Source organism: Rhinolophus sinicus, linkage group LG16, assembly GCF_036562045.2.
Source record: "Rhinolophus sinicus isolate RSC01 linkage group LG16, ASM3656204v1, whole genome shotgun sequence".
Classification (NCBI taxonomy): Eukaryota; Metazoa; Chordata; class Mammalia; order Chiroptera; family Rhinolophidae; genus Rhinolophus; species Rhinolophus sinicus.
In genome coordinates, this window is record NC_133765.1 from 15012766 (window position 1) to 15032528 (window position 19763).

Consider the following 19763-nt stretch of genomic DNA (forward strand, 5'->3'; position numbering starts at 1 on the left):
GGGCAGCTCCTGACGTGGGAAGGCTTTGCAGCTCTTTCTGTCACTGAATAATTTTCCTTTGCCAGTCCTTAAAATATTCGGTGGTTCCTTCTGTTCTGTAAATATCTTGATCCTGGAGGTCACACCCAAAAAAGACATATCATCTAGCATGACTGTCAGTTCTGTGTCAACATTGGCATATTTAAAATGTCAAAAATACAGTAAAACCAGTTATATGTAACCTACATTATTTATTTACCTTTTAGAAATGAATTTAACACATAGCTATTTATAGGAAACCTCTGATAAAGTCTTTCAGTATTTAAAAAAATTATGTATCCTTGAATTTATTAATTTTAATATGGGATTTTATTGAACCATATTTATATTTCCTTCTATTGAACTTAGTAAATATTATGAACAGTATGCACATGTGTCATTGTGGGGACAGAGCCAGGAGTGCAGTTTCCAGACTCTCGGCCTCACGTGGAAAGGTGCTGGCTCAGGTAGTAAATGGCCATCAACTATGATTGGATGGCCATCAGCTGTGGCTAGTTGGCCGTCAGCGGTAACCAGTGAGCCATTGGACACTCATATAACTGCTGTTGTTATGTTAGCAGGAAATGGGGCTAGCAAGAAGATGGTGGCTGAGCTAGCAAGCGCGGATTGCAGTTAGCATGGCGGATTGCAGCTAGCAAGTGAGGTTGGTTGGCAGAGAGAAGGGGACAGCAGGTTGTGGATAGTGTGGCTCCTGCTTCCTGTGTCTCCAACCCAGCCGCCAGCGAGAATATGGTAGTATGACTCCCCTATCTATGGCTCTGTGGGTGTTCCTTTTTGGCCTCACCATATCCTGCGTTCTTATGTGGGGAGCGGAACCAGACACCCCACATGACACCCTGCATGACAGTCATTGTGTTAAATATTGGATTTGTAAGTTAAACAGTATTTCAACATATGATCTTGCCTTGTACCCACTTATAATACTCATATAGTTGGGGCTGGGGAACTTCAATCCCAAAACAGTGGATGAAAGTAAAAGACAGAATTTGACCAAGAGGATAAAAAGAGATATGGAAGAATAAGGATCCTGTGGCACTTCATTAATTCAAAATTACTTGTTAAACATTATGATATCTGATCCTCACAGCAATCCTATATATTAGGTGTTAATATCTCTGCTTACAGAAGGGTCACTGAGGTGCAAACACTATATACTTACTCGGCCAGTGAGTGATGTGATTAGAGCCCAGGTCATTTAGCTACAAGGCCAGAGCCACCACATTTGCCTTCTCTGACACATGTACTAACAACTTCCTCCTCCCCTGTATTGAAAAGTTCCATCCTTACCTCTTGCCTCTTGACAAGTGGTTTCTGGGATCACTGCCATTTACATGATTTCCCAATGTATGTCTCCTTTAAGCTCCCTCTCACTCTGGCAGTTTTTTCTGATGTCCCTTTTAGATGTACTTTCAACACTTGACTCTGGTCTAAATTCTAGCTCTTCATTTGCCTTCTTTACTTCCCTTTCTCTCTGTCCTGGGATTGAAATCTTAGTCGCCTTTGATATTTGATCTTTCCCCTCCATTCTGCCTTCTTGATCATTAATGTAGCAAATCCTGCTAATTCCTCCATCACTACAAATACCTGGAGGCTGAAGGAGACCAGACTAAGAGATAAGCAAGTTTGATGCCTTTGATTCAAGGAAATGTTCTTGTACAAAGTAGGATAATAATAGCACCTACTTCATAGGATTTTTGTAAATATTAACATAACTGAATTAAGATGTGTAAAGCACTTAGTGTAGTTCCTGGCACATATATAAGTAAAAAATATATAAATCATTACTACTAGTATTAGTATTCTTGAATCCATTAAATGGTATTTTTAAGCATGTTGAATCTGCACTTTCTGTAGATTACTCATTTTCTATAAAACACATAATATACAAGGTGTCATGCAGGGACCCGTGTGGGGTCTCTGGTCCTGCTCCCCACATAAGAACGCAGGACATGGTGAGGCCAAAAAGGAACACCCACAGAGCCATAGATAGGGGAGTCACTATATTCTCGCTGGCGGCTGGGTTGGAGACACAGGAAGCAGGAGCCACACAATCTGCAACCTGCCATTTGCTTTTCTGCCAACCAACCAACCTGCCGTCCACTTCTTTCTGCCAACAAACCTCGCTGGCTGCAATCCACCGTGCTAACTGCAATCTGATCTTGCTAGCTCAGCCACCATCTTCTTGCAAGTCCCCTTTTGCTGCTAGCATAGCCATGGCAGTTATATTAGTGGCCAATGGCTCACTGGTTACATCTGACAGCCAACTAGCCACAGCTGATGGCCATCCAATCACAGTTGATGGCCATTTATTACCTGAGCCAGAACCTTTCCACATGAGGCTGAGAGCCTGGAAACTGCACTCCTAGCTCTGTCCCCACACAAGGTATGACAATCAAGTTTGTAAACTTGTTGAAACAATGTTGCTAACCCTTTGTGATATCAGAGGGATTATTCATTATGAATTTGTACCAACTGGACCACTAACCAAGTTTACTATTTGGAAGTGCAAAAAGGCTGCGTGAAAAAGTTAGACGACCTGAACTTTTCTCCAACAATTCATGGCTCTTGCATCATGACAATGCACCAGCTCACATGGCACTGTCTGTGAGGGAGTTTTTAGCCAGTAAACAAATAACTGTATTGGAACACCCTCCCTACTCACCTGATCTGGCCCCCAATGACTTCTTTATTTACCCAAAGATAAAGGAAATATTGAAAGAAAGACATTTTGATGACATTCAGGACATCAAAGGTAATACACCAACAGCTCTGATGGCATTCCAGAAAAAGAGTTCCAAAATGCTTTGAAGGATGGACTAGATGTTGGCGTCAGTGCATAGCTTCCCAAGGGGAGTACTTCAAAGGTGACCGTAGTGATATTCAGCAATGAGGTATGTAGCACTTTTTCTAGGATGAATTCACGAACTTAATTGTCTGATCTCATATAACTAGCAGCAAAGTGCTTGGTATATAGGTGTTTAATACATACTAATTACCCCCAGTATAGACCTCCAAGATACCTTCTAATTCTAGAATTCTATATTAAATGCATATATCATTTATGTATAGATTTGTATGTTAAGGAGTGGAAAATGCTTAATAAAAGTAAATTGAGGGGATTTCCTGTCAAGATGGCAGAGTAGGTAAAAACTGTGCTTACCTCCTCTCATGACCACATCAAAATGACAACTACCATGTTTTGCCATGTATAATGTACACTTTTTTATGCCCAAATTTGTGAGGAAAAAATAAGGATGTACATTATACATGGATAACACTAATTCCGTATCTATATAAATGTTTTTAATTCTTTTATTTATGATTATGAGTTAAAAATGTAACTCTAGAAATCAATAATGATATCTGTGTGCAAAATAATACCCTGGAATACGATAATTGGTTTTGTTGAACTTACGACAAACTTGCAATGACAAAGAGTTCTTGGCCTTCTATGATGCATCAATATCATAAATTTGTTACGGGTACATAAAATTTCTTGTACCTTGTATCTGTTTGTGTGTTTTGTAATTATTTGTTACATAAAATTTCTTGTATCATAATATGTTAGAAAATAAATGCTAAACTTCCTTTATAACACAAAAAACAAGTACCTAAATGTAAACAAATAAAAATTTGAATTAAAAACTTAAAACAAAAGATTTTTTCCCAGGAAGTTTGAGCCAAAAACATGGGTGTGCGTTATACACAGCAAAATATGGTAACTACAAAACAACCATTATTGTGAATTGCCTGAAGTTTACCTGAACAGAAGTCCTGTAACTAAGGACATACAGAAGAAGCCACCTCAAGACTGGTGGCAGGGGCAGAGAAGCAAAATGGTCTGGTCCCACACACATCTGTGGCAGTTAAAAATCAAGAGAGAGATCTTGGCTGCAGAGTTTCCCTCCAGAGGAGTGAGGGGTCCTAGCCCCACATAATGCTCCTCAGGCCAGAGTTCCAGTGCTGGAAAGAGAAGTCCCCATAACTCCTGACTGTAATAAACAGCAGATATTGTGGATGAATGAGGCAGAGGACAGCTGGAGTCCCAGGCATCTCTCTTAAAGGACCTACACATGGATTCACTCTCTGTGAGCTCTAGTGCTGGGGCAGCAGCTCAAAAGACACCAGAGACATATGGGAAGGAACTGAATTGTCTGGCTTTAGGGCAAGCGCTGGAGGGGCAGCTTTCTCCCAGACAGAAGTGATAGCAGAAGGCATTGTTGCTTTGTTGAACTCTCCCCCATACTAGCATGCAGATTCCGATGGGAACCATATCCAAGACTCCATCAAACTAGTTGATACTATTCATCCTACCCTGGTGACTCCTTGAGACCCCATCCCACCCAAATTGTGGACTTTCCCAAGCTGCTTCCAGTGACTTTTCCATACAAATGGCCTATATTAGCTTATGCTTTGGACGTTCCTAAAATCTCTCAAAGGATCACAAATACCCCCAAAACAGCATCTGGCCTCAGCAGCCCCAAGCCTGGCACTAGCTGCAGCTGGCCTCAGTTCACAGATTAACACCTCCAAGCCCAGTATGGGTGACAGCCATCTTTGTATCACTTTGTGGCACATGCCAGGTGGCCCCAGGCAGGACACAGGCTGCAGCTGAACTTGGCCTGTGGCAGGCCCCCTCCTAGGAAGCCTTGGAGCCAGTACACATGGTGGCCAGCTTCAGACTGAGCCAGAGCACCCCTGCTGCCTCCTCAGATGAAAGACACAAAGGGCACACTGGGCAGGAACCAGAGCCCTGCTAAAGTGAATCCTGCTCTGTAGCGTCAGCCCCTGCAAAAGAGCTCCTCCACTGTTGTGTCAGCCAGTACTTACAACCAATCAGGCCAAGGGTCAATTTCTCCCATTGATATGCAAACAGCAACCAAGTCTCAAGTATAACAGGAAGGCACACACAATCTACTCAACGGATATACCTGGTGCACCCAGCTCAGGTGACCAGGGAGATTGTGCATCTGGGCCCCCCAGGACACCTACTACATAAAACCATTCTACTAAAACCAGGGGATATAGCAGCTCTACCTAATACATAGAAACAAATACAGAGAAGCAACCAAAGAAACATGTCCCAAATGAATGAACAGAACAAACCTCCAGAAAAATAACTAAACAAAATGAACACAAGCAATCTACAAGAGCAGAGTTCAAAACACTGGTTGTAAGGATGTTCAGTGACCGCAGGGAGAATTTCAACAAAGAGAAAGGAAAAATTAAAATAGAGATATAAAACATGAAAAACAACCAGTCATAAATGAAAACTACAATAACTGAAATGAAGAATACATGATAGGGAATCAACAGATTAGATGAAGCAGAGGATCAAATCAGAGATTTGGAAGACAAGGTAGCAGAAAACACCTAATCAGAACTGCAAAAACAAAACAGAATCCAAAAAAAATGAGGATAAGTTAAGGGGCCTCTAGGTTAACATCAAGAGGATCAACATTCACATCATAGGGGCACCAGAAGGAGAAGAGAGAGAGCAAGGAATTGAAAACCTAATTGAAGAAATAATGATGGAAAACTTCCCTAACCTGGCGAAGGAAATAGACATGCAAGCCCAGGAAGCACAGAGAGTCCCAAACAAGATGAACCCAAACAGGCCAACACCAAGACACATCATAATTAAAATGCCAAAGCTTAAAGACAAAGAGATAATTTCTCAACAGAAACTCTGCAGGCCAGAAGTTATTGGCACAAAATATTCAAAATGATGAAAAGCAAGGACCTATGACCAAGATTACTCCTACCCAGCAAAACTGTCATTTAGAATGGAAGGACAGATAAAGAGCTTCCCAGACAAGAAAAAGCTAAAGGAGTTCATCACCACCAAACCAGTATTACAAGAAATGTTGAAGGGACTTCTTTAAGAAGAAAAAGAAAAAACAAAATTCAAAAATATGAATAATAAAATGGCAGTAACTACATATCTATTAACAATGACTTTAAATGTAATTGATTAAATGCTCCAATCAAAAGACATATGGTGGCTTAATGGATAAGAAAACAAGATCCTTACATATGCTGCCTACAAGAGACTCACTTCAGATTGAAAGACACACACAGACTGAAAGGAAAGAGATGGAGAAAGATATTTCATGAAAATGGAAATTAAAAAAAAAAATCTGGGATAGCAATACTTACACCAGAGGAAACAGACTTTAAAACAAAGGCTATAACAAAAGACAAAGAAGAACCCAGTAATCCCACTTGTGGGCATTTATCCAAAGAAACTCAAAATACTAATTCTAAGGGACATGTGCATCCATATGTTCATTGCAGCATTATTCACAATAGCCTAGATATGGAGGCAGCCTGACTGTCCATCAGTGGTTGAATGGATAAAGAAGAGGTGTTACATATATGCAATGGAATATTACTCAGCCATTAAAAAGAATGGAATCTTGCCACCTGCAACAACGTGTATGGCCCTAGAGGGTATTATGCTGAAGGGAGAAAGTCAGACAGAGAAAGGCAAATGTCATATGATTTCACTTATTTGTGGATTCTAAAAAAGAAGATAAAACGAACAAACAAAATTAGACACAAACTCACAGGTACAAAGAACATTTTGAGGCTTTCCAGATGGGAGGGTGGTTGAGGGGATGGGTGAAAAGGGGGAAGGGATTAAGAAGTACAAATTGGTAGTTACAACACAGTCATGAGGATGTAGGGAATGGCATAAGCAATATAGCCAATAATATTATAATAACTGCATATGGTGTCAGATGGGTACTACATTTATCAGGGTGATCACCTCGCAAGTTATAAAAATTCCTCATAAGTTATATAAATGTCTAATCACTATATTGTACACCAGAAACTAACATAATATTGTATGTCAACTGTAACTGAAAATTAAAAATATATATTTAAAAAACAAATTGAGATTCAATATAATTCAGAACCATGGAACTCCTGATGTTCGCTTTCTCAGGGCCAACTGAGGCCATTTCAAATGAAGACGTTTCAGCTGCCATCTTTTCTCTTCAGTCATGTCTGTGCCTCTTCTTATAGAACTATAACACGTGCTTGGCCTCCTCTGGTGCGTTGTGATGGTCAATGAACTTGGGGCGGTCACCAGAAGTCTGAGGGTTAATGCTTGTGCATGAGAGACATTGTACTGCATTTACATGTATCCCACGTGGAATGATACAAATAAACCATAATTTTAAAAAGATGGAAGAAAGCAAAAGTAAATAAAATAAAGAAGCACTATATAGAGATTCAAGTTTTGGAAAGAGGGCAGTTCTATAACTAAAGGAATACAGTTAAGAATAGTTCTTCCTACACTGCTTCCTGCTTGGGCTTCATCTGCTCTTCAGGGAACATGACTTTATGAAGCCCCAGTTGAGAAGAGTTTGAAATATAGTTCCCATGGCAACGGGCTCTGAAGTGACATAAATCCAGAGGAACTTCTGTTGGTTGTTCTAGCATCCAAACAAGGATCCTCTAAGGCTCCTAGAGAAAAGTCAACTTTTAATGAAGCTTGGGTCTTCTTTGCTTTCTGTGCCCAAAGGAGCCCTTTTCCTGGGGGGCTTATTTCAGGTCTGTAATAATGATTCATGTTTTTTAATTGTGATTTGACAACAGTGGAAACGAGAGCAGGGGTTGGGATGTATTGTGATCACCACGACAGTGGCAAATTTCTAAGTGTAAGATCTGCGTTTTAGGCTTCTTGTTACTGAGTAGTGACCAAACTGTGTGGAGGGCTGGGAAGCACTTGGTGTGTGCAAATGTCACCCAGCACTCACACATCCAGCACACAGCACACACACACACACACACACACACACACACACACACACACACACACGACTGATATAGGGGTTTTAATTAGCTTGCCAAGTGGAGGAGAGGCTGCCACAAATGTGGTTCTGATTATAAACCTACTTTATGATGACTCTACCTGTCCCATCCTGACCAAAATATACCTCTCATCGATTGAGTGCTGTGTGAAATTTCATAATTAGAGATCTATTTTTTGGTTAAAGATTTTTTTCTTTTTTTCTTTTTTTTAAACATAATGTCTGGCAGAGATTGTGGAATGTGGATGATGGTCAGCAGTCTTTCCTAGACCATGCTGGTGAATTGTGAGCTTTCTTGAGAATTGGCTTTGATGAGGTATCGAAGGTACAGCAAGCATTAGGACTCTGAGTGTTTGGGGAAGAGAAGTTTTGACCGAGATTAAACATGGATACAGAAATAAAAGATTGGAGACTCCGTAAAGGAAACCTCACCTGACTTTGGAATTTGGCCTTGTGGTGTGGTAAGAGCATGGTTATTTGAAAAACAAGGCATCAATAGTGTGACAGAAAATGGGGACATGGTAAATAACCATGTCTGTGGATTAAGTTTTGTTGGAGAGATAGGCCTTAGATAAAATTTTGAAGAAAAAAATAATACTTCCGAACTCCTCTCACTTCTATCAGCTCTCCCCTCCCACCTTAACAGCCTCTCTCTCGCCCCTTTCTGGCTCATCTAGCTGTTAGCAAGCTTTTTCCCTCCCTCATTCCCTTTCTAAACTATATATATATATTTTATACATGTTTTATGTGTATTTCCTATAACTTTATCAAGGCTCATCCATGTGTCAGCCTCTTTTCTAGGCTCTTCCATCTTATGAGTTAATTTAACCCCCACAATAACCCTGTGGATTATTATCATTAGCCCCATTTTACAGATGAGGAGATTGAGAATCTGAGATTAATAAACACTTTGTGAGCTGATGTAAACTAGGTTCTGAACTGGGTCCTAGAGATATACAAGTGAATAAACCTAATTCCCATCCATCCAGTTCATTAAGGGAGATGCATGGTCACAAAGACAGTTACACGCTGTGAGGAGAGCTGCAGTAGATCTAAGGACAACGTATAGGATTTTTTGGCTAATCGCCATGAAGGCGTGAGCTGAAAATGACTTGAGGTCCTACTCCTTCTGGCATTTGGGCATTTTGATGGGACATAGTTAAGGCACAAAAACTCTCTGTAATGTGGAATCCCAGGTACTTGATTAATTTAGTGATTCATATTTGATTTCCTAACCTGTAGTCAAGCAGCTTTTGGGGAGGCTGCCTCTTCCCAGGTGAAATAAGGCACATTTTGGTCAGACCTGCTCCAAATACTGTTTTAGGAGTGCCTTAGCTGGGGTGCCCACCAAAAGCTGTGCTGGAGACAAATAGCTTATTTTTGGAAGTGATCTCAGGGAAGAGGAAGAGTGAAACACACAGAAAAAGACATGCGACGCAGAGAGCTTGGTGATGGGACCTGAATTCAGGGCCTTGTAAAAATGTTCAGAATAGAGGCTGGAGGACACCACAGCTACAAGGCAAGGCCCACATGATGTGATTTGTAACATGGCTAAAAAGCATAGACAAGCTCCATCTACCTGTGATTTGTTCTGAAAGTCCATCCCTCATCCCTTATCTTGTCGCTGTGCTTTGAGTTAAGTCATCTTGTCTGTATGACAAGGAAAAACATAGTGCCTAGAGGGACATGGCTTCAAGTCATCGACACCCAGTAGCCCATTCGACTCATTGGTCTTCCTTAGCACATCTGATCATGTCAGTCCCCTGGTCTTAGCATTCCCTGTTGACCATATTCCATGGGTACACACTGCACACACCTTTCTCGTCATGACACTCAGGCCTCTTCCCAGTGTGACCCTGGGGTACTGTTGCAGGCCTGATGTCCAATTATGTCCTTTACTTGTTCTCCTATTTCAGCCGGACTAAAGGCTTCTTCTGGGTAGTATGGAAAACCTCTTCAACTGGAGAGGTTAGACCCATGTTCCATTCCAATCTCTACCACCAACCAGCTCTGTGATTGGTTGGGTCTCAGTTTTCCTGTCTGGTATGAGGATTAGGTCAGTGAATCCCAAACCTAGCTAAATATCCAGCTCTCCAAGGGAGATGTAGAGGAGAAAACAGATTATAAAGTCCCACACTGGGAGACTCTGGTTTATTATGTCTGGATTGGTGCAGCAGAATATGTACTTTGACGAAGCATATACGAATTTACCTAATTCAATTGCGCAGCCAGATTTGTGAACCACAGGATTACATGATTTTTAACAGAACTTCAAAGTTAGGTCCCCAAAGTGTACATTAGCTGTTACTGGGCTCAAGCAAGACTCTGAAAGACCGGGACACAGAAGGATACATTTTGTGATGAGAGAGGGGGAGTTAGGAAAAGATCAAAGCAAACAACACAGGGAAACAAATGTTGGTTGGTCCAGTGGGGTGAAGGGGTCAAGATACAAGGCCATCAGCGTCAGTCTGAGAACACTGGGAGCCCTCAAGAGAGCTGGGAGGATGAGAGCCAGGGGCCATCAAGAATCCCAACAATTTAACAATTTGGGGGGAAAAAACTGTTCACTAATGGGGATTATTCTTTACTGTCAAGCTCAAATTCCAAGAAATGACAGAGAAGGTTCGTTTCTCCCTGGACTAGATATTGTGCAATTCCTGTGATAAACTGAAATGTAAATGTTATGTGGAATGTCCTCCTCTGGATTTACATAGCGTTTTATTTTTACCTTTTCTGGATCTTATTACCTTTTTTTTGCATCTTTAGTCAGATGTGTTCTATCTTATCTTTTCCAAGAGACTATCGGAGCCTTGAAGGCAGGGCTTCATACAGAGTGTGCCGAAAAAATGTATACACATTTTAAGAAAGAAAAAAACTATTAAAATTGTAATATTCCATATATATCGATAACAAAATATGAATACAAGTCACGTTTGACTTCTGCAATTAGAAGAGGTGCTCAAAGTGGTTACCATCAGCGTCCAGACACTTCTGATTACGGCCAACTACTGCTTGAGCAACACTGACCAGTGTCCACTTGTATACATTTTTTTGGCACCCCCAGTATATTTCATCATTTCTCACAGGGAGATATTAAACGCAACTGTTAAGAACACCAGATTCAGAGTTAGACGCACCTGGATTTCATATAGCCTTTGTAATTTAACATCCGGTAAATTACATCTCTAAAATAGGAGTGATAAAATCCAGTTCACAGGATTTGGAGAATTAAAATGGAGTATTATATGTAAAATGGCACTGGAAACTGGCATGCTGGGGTCAGGATATAAGTGCTAGCACAGGAAGACTGTTGGGTATGCAGAGAAGTACTCAATAAGTGGTCAATCATTACTTTTGTACAATGCTTTACATTTTTACTGAGTAGATGTTAACTGAATAAATAATGTTTTGAAAACCCCATTCAAATATTATCAAGAAAGGTGTAAGCAAAAATTCCTCCTTTTTAAAGTTAATTTTTCAGGCTGTGATCCCAGGAGGGAATTTCTCAGTTAATTCCTCCTTTTTAAAGTTAAGATCCCGGGAGGGAACTTCTGGCTTTCTACTCCTAATCAGGTCCCCAGATATCTAAACCCAGAATAAAACTGTTCAGTCTCCGGTCACCGGAGGGCACTGATTACAGGCAGAGATGCTGTCTCCCTTCCACAAGCTGGAAAAAAGCCTGGGGGCAAAGCCTCAGACGCTTTCTTTAGCTCTGAAAGAATTCTAAGGCAGTCCAAGCTCTGATCCTCCAAACAGGGCAGGAACTAATGGGGTGTGTTCTTAGTTCCTTCATCTGTGTTAGCACTACAGCCAATTACTTGTCTGAACGGTTGAGGATAAGAGTTGGACCAAAAGGTACATTGCTGAAGCTTCAGGCTAAAGGAGGGTAAGTGACTGAATCTGGGATGAACTTTTTCCTAAGTCACCAACATCAGGTAGTAAAGGTTTTAAGAAAGACCACCTCACTTTTTCGCTCTGGAAGGACACAATAAACCCACCAAAGTAAATATCTGGGAGACTCCTTGGTTCATCTTTGAGACCCCTCTTCCCAGAGCTCCTGCTCTCACCATGGAGGCAGGTCCATCCTCCAGAGTCAGTGGCTAAGGTGCTGTGAGAACAGACCCACATGCATCCAGAAAGGCTTTCTGCTGAAGTTCAAAGTCTTCGTGGATCTAAATCTCAAGAATGGGGAGGCAAAGTGACTGGGAGGGAAGCAGTGGTCTCTTTCTCTCTCTCTCCCCCTCTAAGTGAATCTTTGCCTTTGTTCCCACAGAATGCCTTAAATAAGAATGGCAGCTGAGAATTCTTCTGTGACAGAGTTTATCCTCGCGGGCTTAACAGACCAGCCAGGACTGCAGAGCCCCCTCTTCTTCCTGTTTCTAGGTTTCTACATGTTCACCGTGGTGGGGAACCTGGGCTTGATAATCCTGATTGGACTGAACTCTCACCTGCACACCCCCATGTACTTTTTCCTCTTTAACTTGTCCTTCATAGATTTCTGCTATTCCACCGTCATCACTCCCAAAATGCTGGTGAGTTTTGTCTCTATGAAGAACATCATCTCCTATGCAGGGTGTATGACCCAGCTCTTTTTCTTTCTTTTTTTTGTTGTCTCTGAGTCCTTCATCCTGTCAGCGATGGCATATGACCGCTATGTCGCCATCTGTAAGCCACTGGTGTACACAGTCACCATGTCTCCCCAGGTCTGCTTACTTCTTTTGTTGGGTGTGTATGGGATGGGCTTTGCTGGGGCCGTGACCCACACAGCGTGCATGGTCAGGCTGACCTTCTGTGCCAACAGTCTGGTAGATCACTACATGTGTGACATCCTTCCGCTTCTGGAGCTCTCGTGCACCAGCACCCATGTGAATGAGCTAGTAGTTTTCATTGTTGTGGGCATTGATATTGGTGTGCCCACAGTTACCATCTTCATTTCTTATGCCCTCATCCTTTCCAGCATTTTCTGTATTCGTTCTACTGAAGGCAGGTTCAAAGCCTTCAGCACCTGCAGCTCCCACATAATTGCAGTGGCTCTTTTCTTTGGCTCAGGGGCATTCATGTACCTCAGGCCATCTTCTCTCTTACCCATCAACCAGGGGAAAGTGTCCTCCTTGTTCTATACCACTGTGGTGCCCATGCTCAACCCGGTAATCTACAGCCTGAGGAATAAGGACGTCAAACGTGCTCTGAAGAAAACCTTAGGCAAAAAATCATTCTCCTGAGAAAGGAGCAATACTTTAGGAAAGGGACATTTTCCTTCCATAGATGATTCAGGTTCCATTGGTTACATGGAGGGAAATTTAACTCTTTCTCAAATAAGTTTATCCTTCTCATTTTAAGCATCCTTTAATTTAAGAATATGCTTTAAACTATAGGATACTCACATTTTGTGGACTTTAAAGAACATTTATTTCAGTTCTCTCATATTTCTGAGAATACAGTGTTTCCCCAAAACTAAGACCTCGCTGGATAATCAGCTCTAATGTGTCTTTTGGAGCAAAAATTAATATAAAGCCTGGTTTTTTTTTTGTTTTTTTTTTTTTTTTTAATTAAATTTATTGGGGTGACAATTGTTAGTAAAATTACATAGATTTCAGGTGTACAATTCTGTATTACATCATCTATAAATCCCATTGTGTGTTCATCACCCAGAGTCAGTTCTCCTTCCATCACCATATATTTGATCCCCCTTACCCTCATCTCCCACCCCCCACCCCCCGCCCCCGTTACCCTCTGGCAACCACTAAACTATTGTCTGTGTCTATGAGTTTCTGTTTCTCATTTGTTTGTCTTGTTCTTTTGTTGTTTTTGGTTTATATACCACATATCAGTGAAATCACATGGTTCTCTGCTTATAAAGCCTGGTCTTATATTATATTATATTGTATCATATAAGACCCGATATTATATTATATTATATTATATTATATTATATTATATTATACCTGGTATTATATTATATATATTATATTATATTATATTATATTATATTATATTATATTATATTATATTATATTATATTATAAAGACCCGGTCTTACATTATAGTAAAATAAGGCCAGTTCTTATATTAATTTTTGCTCCAAAAGACACATTAGAGCTGATTGTCTGGCTAGGTCTTATTTTCAGGAAACACAGTACATACAGGCTTATGGACCTGCCCCAAGGTCACTCAGTTACCTCAGCCGCAGAACTGTGACTAGAATCCAGGCTCTTGATTTCTAATCCTGGTTGTTTCCATTATGGCTCACTTTCTTTCTCTCTCAGCCCTGGAAGATTTCATTTCAAATGTGAGCTTCTCTAGAACGCCAAAATCTGGTTCTGTCTATAGAAATTGCATACAACTATTCTAGGGCTAATTTTAAAAATCACATTTTTGCAAGAAGGTAGGAGGTATAGGATTTTTTTGTTGAGTTGATGTTGGCTAAATGACCAAACAAATTCTAGAAGAATTTTGCAGAGTGTGTAAAGGAAGTGTGCTAGGACCCACAGAGCAGCAAGCATGGCACCTCCTGAGACAGTGGTGTGGCCCTTGGGGGATTTAGGCTTTAAGGCATTTGCCGATGCTGGTACGAAAACCTCAGAATATGTCAAGGTTAAGAAGGACAGAATTTGGGAATTACTTCCACGCAATCATTTCTTTGTTCCATTTCAAACTGTGTTGGTAAAGCCAGGACGGAGAAGTGGGCAGCTCAGGGAAGTCAGCTAAGGACCTAGAGACTATTTCAGAAGCACAAAAAGCCTTGTGTTACAAGCCAGTATTCAAGTTAGCACCACACAGCAGGCAGTCGGTAGAGGAAATGGCCACTGACTGTTGTGGTACTGCATGTGGAAGAGACTGTGCCGGGTATTCTCTGGGTGCCGCTCCAGGCCTACTTTCGGCCCCTTTGTACTTTATGCAAGTCCTGGGAGGCATTCCCTAATGGATCCTGTCAGTAGGCTCCCATGCCTTCGGTTTCTGGTTGGGTTACCCCAACAGCAGCATCCTGCATCAGCACAGGAAATCAGAGGGCATGAGGAGTGTAATGTTGTGATATTTATTCCCCTGACTTCCTTTCAGCTGGGCTACACTATCAGTAACTGAATGCCCCATTTCCTACCTGGTTACAGGAACTGGTCAGTCCTTTGCTTCTTCATGCCAAGAGGTAGTGATGTCTCCCTGCTTTGCCAGCCTAGGGAATTTCACCATCCCTTGTCATTTCTCTCAACCCCCCTTTTGCTTACACCCATGCAAACAGGTCCTTCATTATATTTTTCAATTACTTTGTGTCAGTGAATCATCTGTTTTCTACGGGGCCCCTGATGATACATTTCCCAGTAAAGAGTGGAAGAGCTCAGGTACTGTGTAAAGGCAGGTAGAGTTGCCTTTTGGTTTAAATGTAAGTGGTAAATTTTTTTTTGTGTGTGAAGCAACAGTATGTGAAATGCTGTGATACTTTTGACTTGTGAAATTCCATTTAGGAAAATTCTATTTGGAAAACTGAAGTTTGGATCGTTATATAGTTTGGCCTTTGGGATGGTACCGATCGGTAAAGGTGAAGTCAAAAGAATGAGAGTGGAATGAGAGAACTGTGCTTTAGACACAGCGCAGAATAGATGGACAGCATGGAGCTTGGGTAACCATGGCAGGGGAAAGAGAAGAGCAGCATCAACAGTCAGAAAGACCAGACACTAGGGAATTGGAGGGTAGAGTCAAATTCAAACTCTTTTAGCTTTTACTCTGCAGCTGTTTGGCCTTAGCCAAGTTACTTGATGTCTCTGGGCACCAATGTGTTCATCTTTAAAAACGTTTTTTGCAGGATTATTAAGACAATTAAATGCCAAGCACTCAGTAAATTTTCTTCCCATTCCTGCGAGATCCTCTTCTCCTAGTATCAACACTTCCATTAATTGATCATGTGAACTTGGGACAACTGTTTCATCTTTCTGTGCTGATGCCTGTTCCTGTGAAAAATGATTATGCTCTTTCAGATTATTTCTACATTCCATTTACAATGTATTTATATACTTATTTGTATATTGACTGTGTAGTACGTGTTCATGGTATTTAAAATTATTACCAAAGAAAAGTTAAGTAGCTTAATAAAAATATTAATACAATGGAAAAAATTAAGTTATTACCAAAGAATAATCAGTGAAAGAAAATCTCCTTTCACTCCAGTTTTCTGGTCCTCCTGCCTTCCCCAGAGTCCATAACGGTTGCTTGTTAATTGTATATTTTTAGACAGTCGTTGCATGTTGGGTTCCTGCACATACATACACATGATCTTGTCCTTGTTTGCAAAGTCTATGAGCAACTGCTTTAAAATGCATCTATTGCTGAGAATTAATTAGAAGAGGAGGGAGTAGGGAGAGTTACTGTGACAAACACATGAATAAAAAAGCAGAAAAGATGGATACGGAGGGTCGTGGCTAGCCAAAAAGAGGGAGAGAGAAAGTAATACTGTGAAAACAAGGGAGGTTCCGCTCTGGTTATAAGCTCTTGCTGTGTGGCCCAACACACAGCTCACAGCAAGAATCTGTTTTCTCTGATCTCTTGCTTCCAATTCGATTTTTGTGATTACATAAAATTCCACCACATGGATATTATACCTAATTAACAATTTTAAACTACTGTATACCAGGGGTACCAAAAAAAAAATGTATACACATGAGTTGTAATCTTTTGTTATCGGTATATGTCGAGTATTACAATTTTAATACAGTTTTTTCCTTTCTTAAAGTGTCTATATATTTGACACCCTCTGTATTATTTTAGCTTTTCTAAATTATAAATAATACTTGATCAACACACTTATTCAATAAATGTTCCCATTTTCTCCTAATTAAGATATATTCCTAGGCAGGGAATTACTGAATTACACAAGAATCTTGAATTTTAGTCCAAGTTTCTTCCTGAAAGTGTATCTCAATTTGCACTCTCACTAGCAACATAAACATATCCGGACTGTCTACTATTGGCTCGATTCTGTAGCAGTAAAGGGCAGCACTCGTGAAAACTTACTACCTTTAATTTTGATGGTGGTGGTGTTTAGACTATAGTCTTCTCCTTTTATATGTATATTTTTTTTTCTCTCTACTTCATAAAGTACTTGTGGTATCTTGATGGGTGAAAAAGAGAAAAGTGGGAGCAAAACTGAGAACGTTTCTTTCTTCCCTCTCCTTCCTCATATACTTCCTTTATCTCTTAAATGGCTTATCTTGACCTGATCATATTTCTGGTAATCTTTTTGCTCCTGGGAAGCTACTCTGCATCCTTTACCTTTGTGATAATATATTGTGAGGTGTCTTCCTGGAATATCTTTCTCCTACCTCTGTTGGTTTCAATGCCCCTGCTCTGTGTTCTCACAGCACATTGCACTTAACCTATTAAGAACTGGTCACAATGTAGGGCCAGTGCTCATTTACTTTTCTGTATCGACCCACACTACAAATTAGACTGTATGAGGTCTGACAATTAAGTTCACGAACTCATCCTAGAAAAAAATGCTACATACGTCATTGCTGAATATCACTATGGTCACCTTCGAAGTACTCCTCTTGGGAAACAATGCCAGAGCCTCGTCCACCCTTCAAAGCAATTTTGGAACTCTTTCTGGAATGGCCATCAGAGCTCTCGCTCATCATATTACCCGTGATGTCCTGAATGTCATCAAAATGTGTTCTTTTCAATATTTCCTTTATCTTTGGGTAAAGAAAGAAGTCACTGGGGGCCAGATCAGGTGAATAGGGAGGGTGTTCCAATACAGTTATTTGTTTACTGGCTAAAAACTCCCTCATAGACAGTGCCGTGTGAGCTGGTGCATTGTTGTGATAAAATATCCATGAACAGTTGGTGAAAAGTTCAAGTCGTCTAACTTTTTTTTCTTTTCTTTTTTAATTTATTTTTTAAATTTATTGGGGTGACAATTGTTAGTAAAATTACATAGATTTCAGGTGTACAATTCTGTATTACATCATCTTTAAATCCCATTGTGTGTTCACTGCCCAGAGTCAGTTCTCCTTCCATCACCATATATTTCAAGTCGTCTAACTTTTTCATGCAGCCTTTTCAGCACTTCCAAATAGTAACTTGGTTAATTGTTTGTCCAGTTGGTACAAATTTATAATGAATAATCCCTCTGATATCAAAAAAGGTTAGTAACAGCGTTGCAATAAGTTCACTAACTTAATTGTCAGACCTTTGTAAGTTTTGTACGAGCAGAGTCCTGGGGGTCCATTTTGACATATGCCCCACACCTAGCACAGTGCCTGGCACATGTAGAGTGGGGGACATGGGTTAACCAATATGTGTTGGATGCAAAAATGGAGAACCTAGCGGCTTAAGAGCTGACTTACTAAAGGGGCTTTCCTGTTCTTATTCTTCTAGCAACACATTCTTTTCTTCCAGCACATAAATATACAAGACCCATGTTGAGTCCGTAATATCCCGTCACCCTGATGATTTGGTTATAGTTTTCCTATGTTTCCTCATGACCCCAATTTTAGGCACATGCCACCTGGTGGCTGTAGTGGAAACCAGCCCCTATCTTAGATTTGTAATCCCCAACTTTCCATTCTTTTACATGGTAAAATGTGTAGTGTTCTATAAAATGGTTAACTTAAGCAAACTCTAAATTGCTATTCAACTGAACAGAGATCTTTGAAGGAAGTTTTATAAAATACCAGCAATTGGGCATTCATTTGGTACTTCCCATTTTAACTAATAACCCAGAGACAACACGCAGATGAAAAATTTCTGCCATGAAAAAATGAATCATTCATGTTTGCAGCTCCCATTTTCCCCAGAGTAACAGAGACTATGAGCCCGAATGATTGCGTTCAAAAGATAAATACACTTAGGAAAAAGTCACCAAGGCCATAGCCTGGTTGGACTTTGCTGACTTTTCAGGGCATCGTATAGCACTGCTTTCTCAGAGCAAACCATGCTTTTTCTTTACTCTCACAAACGAATGTATTCTATATCCTCTCAGAATTGCTTCTGAGGACATTTGACAAGACAGAGTTTGTGGAACTTTGCAAGTTGCTGAGTAATTTATAGGGTAAGATTACTACTTTTCCCTTTCTAATTAAAAGTAAATTGTGGGGAGATATTTTGAGACTATATTCCTTTTCAATCTTTCACACACTGGTTTTAGCATCCATTGATGATTCCTGCCTGAATCAATTATTACTCTGTTGTTTGAAAAATGAAGATTTTCTAATTTGATCAATCCATTGTTATTTGTTAGTTGGCATTCTGTCAGGAAGAACATTTTCTTCTTGTTTATTTATTTATTTATTTATTTATCTATCTATTTTTCTATTTGTCTATTTAAATCATTGTGAACTCATGCGTTCTAATTTTAACTAATGGGCTATGACTCATTATTGTCATTATTTACTTTGATGCTCAGTTTGTCCCTGATTTGTCCACTGGGAGCCTCTTCACACTGGTTCCTATGTCCTCTTAATATATCACCATTAGATTTTGAACACTGTGTTACTTTCTGGCAAAACAGTATGTTTCAGCCCCATTCTGTACTCTCCCTGCCTTACCACTCGTTCTACGTAGAGACAAATGGTGCTTACAACTAAGATATGAATGCTGAGTGGAATGAACTGTACTTAATGCAATTTCAAAAACAGGTATTTAATGGGAGAATAATCATAGTGGTAAAGTGCTCATTGACATGTTTCGCCTTTGGGGACACCTGTCTGTGTGAGTGATAAACTTGTTCTCTGTGAGTGGGCCCATACTCTGTGGCCCAAAGCCGATGACTCCTAGGTGTCACTTGCGGTCCTCTTCTCACACTTTTCACCTGCTCACAGGACAGTTTTCTCAGGTTCCCTTCAGAGACTGGTGAGACCACATGAAAGAAAGAAAGAGGTCTATCTAGTGTTGGAGGGAAGAAAGCTCCCA

At 40.4% G+C, this 19763-nt stretch overlaps 1 protein-coding gene across 2 annotated transcripts; it reads left to right on the plus strand.

Moving 5' to 3' along the window:
• Positions 1–3395: 3395 nt before the first annotated feature.
• On the plus strand, positions 3396–13084 carry LOC109433885 (olfactory receptor 8B8). Of its 2 annotated transcripts, XM_074321436.1 has the most exons (2): positions 3396–3406; positions 12151–13084. In XM_074321436.1, the coding sequence occupies exons 1-2, from the start codon at positions 3396–3398 to the stop codon at positions 13082–13084; spliced, it is 945 nt and encodes a 314-aa protein (XP_074177537.1). The 2 variants fall into 2 exon arrangements, with proteins under 2 accessions (XP_074177537.1, XP_019565977.2); XM_019710418.2 differs by lacking the exon at positions 3396–3406 and having other exon boundaries at positions 12137–13084.
• The last annotated feature ends 6679 nt before the right edge of the window (positions 13085–19763 follow it).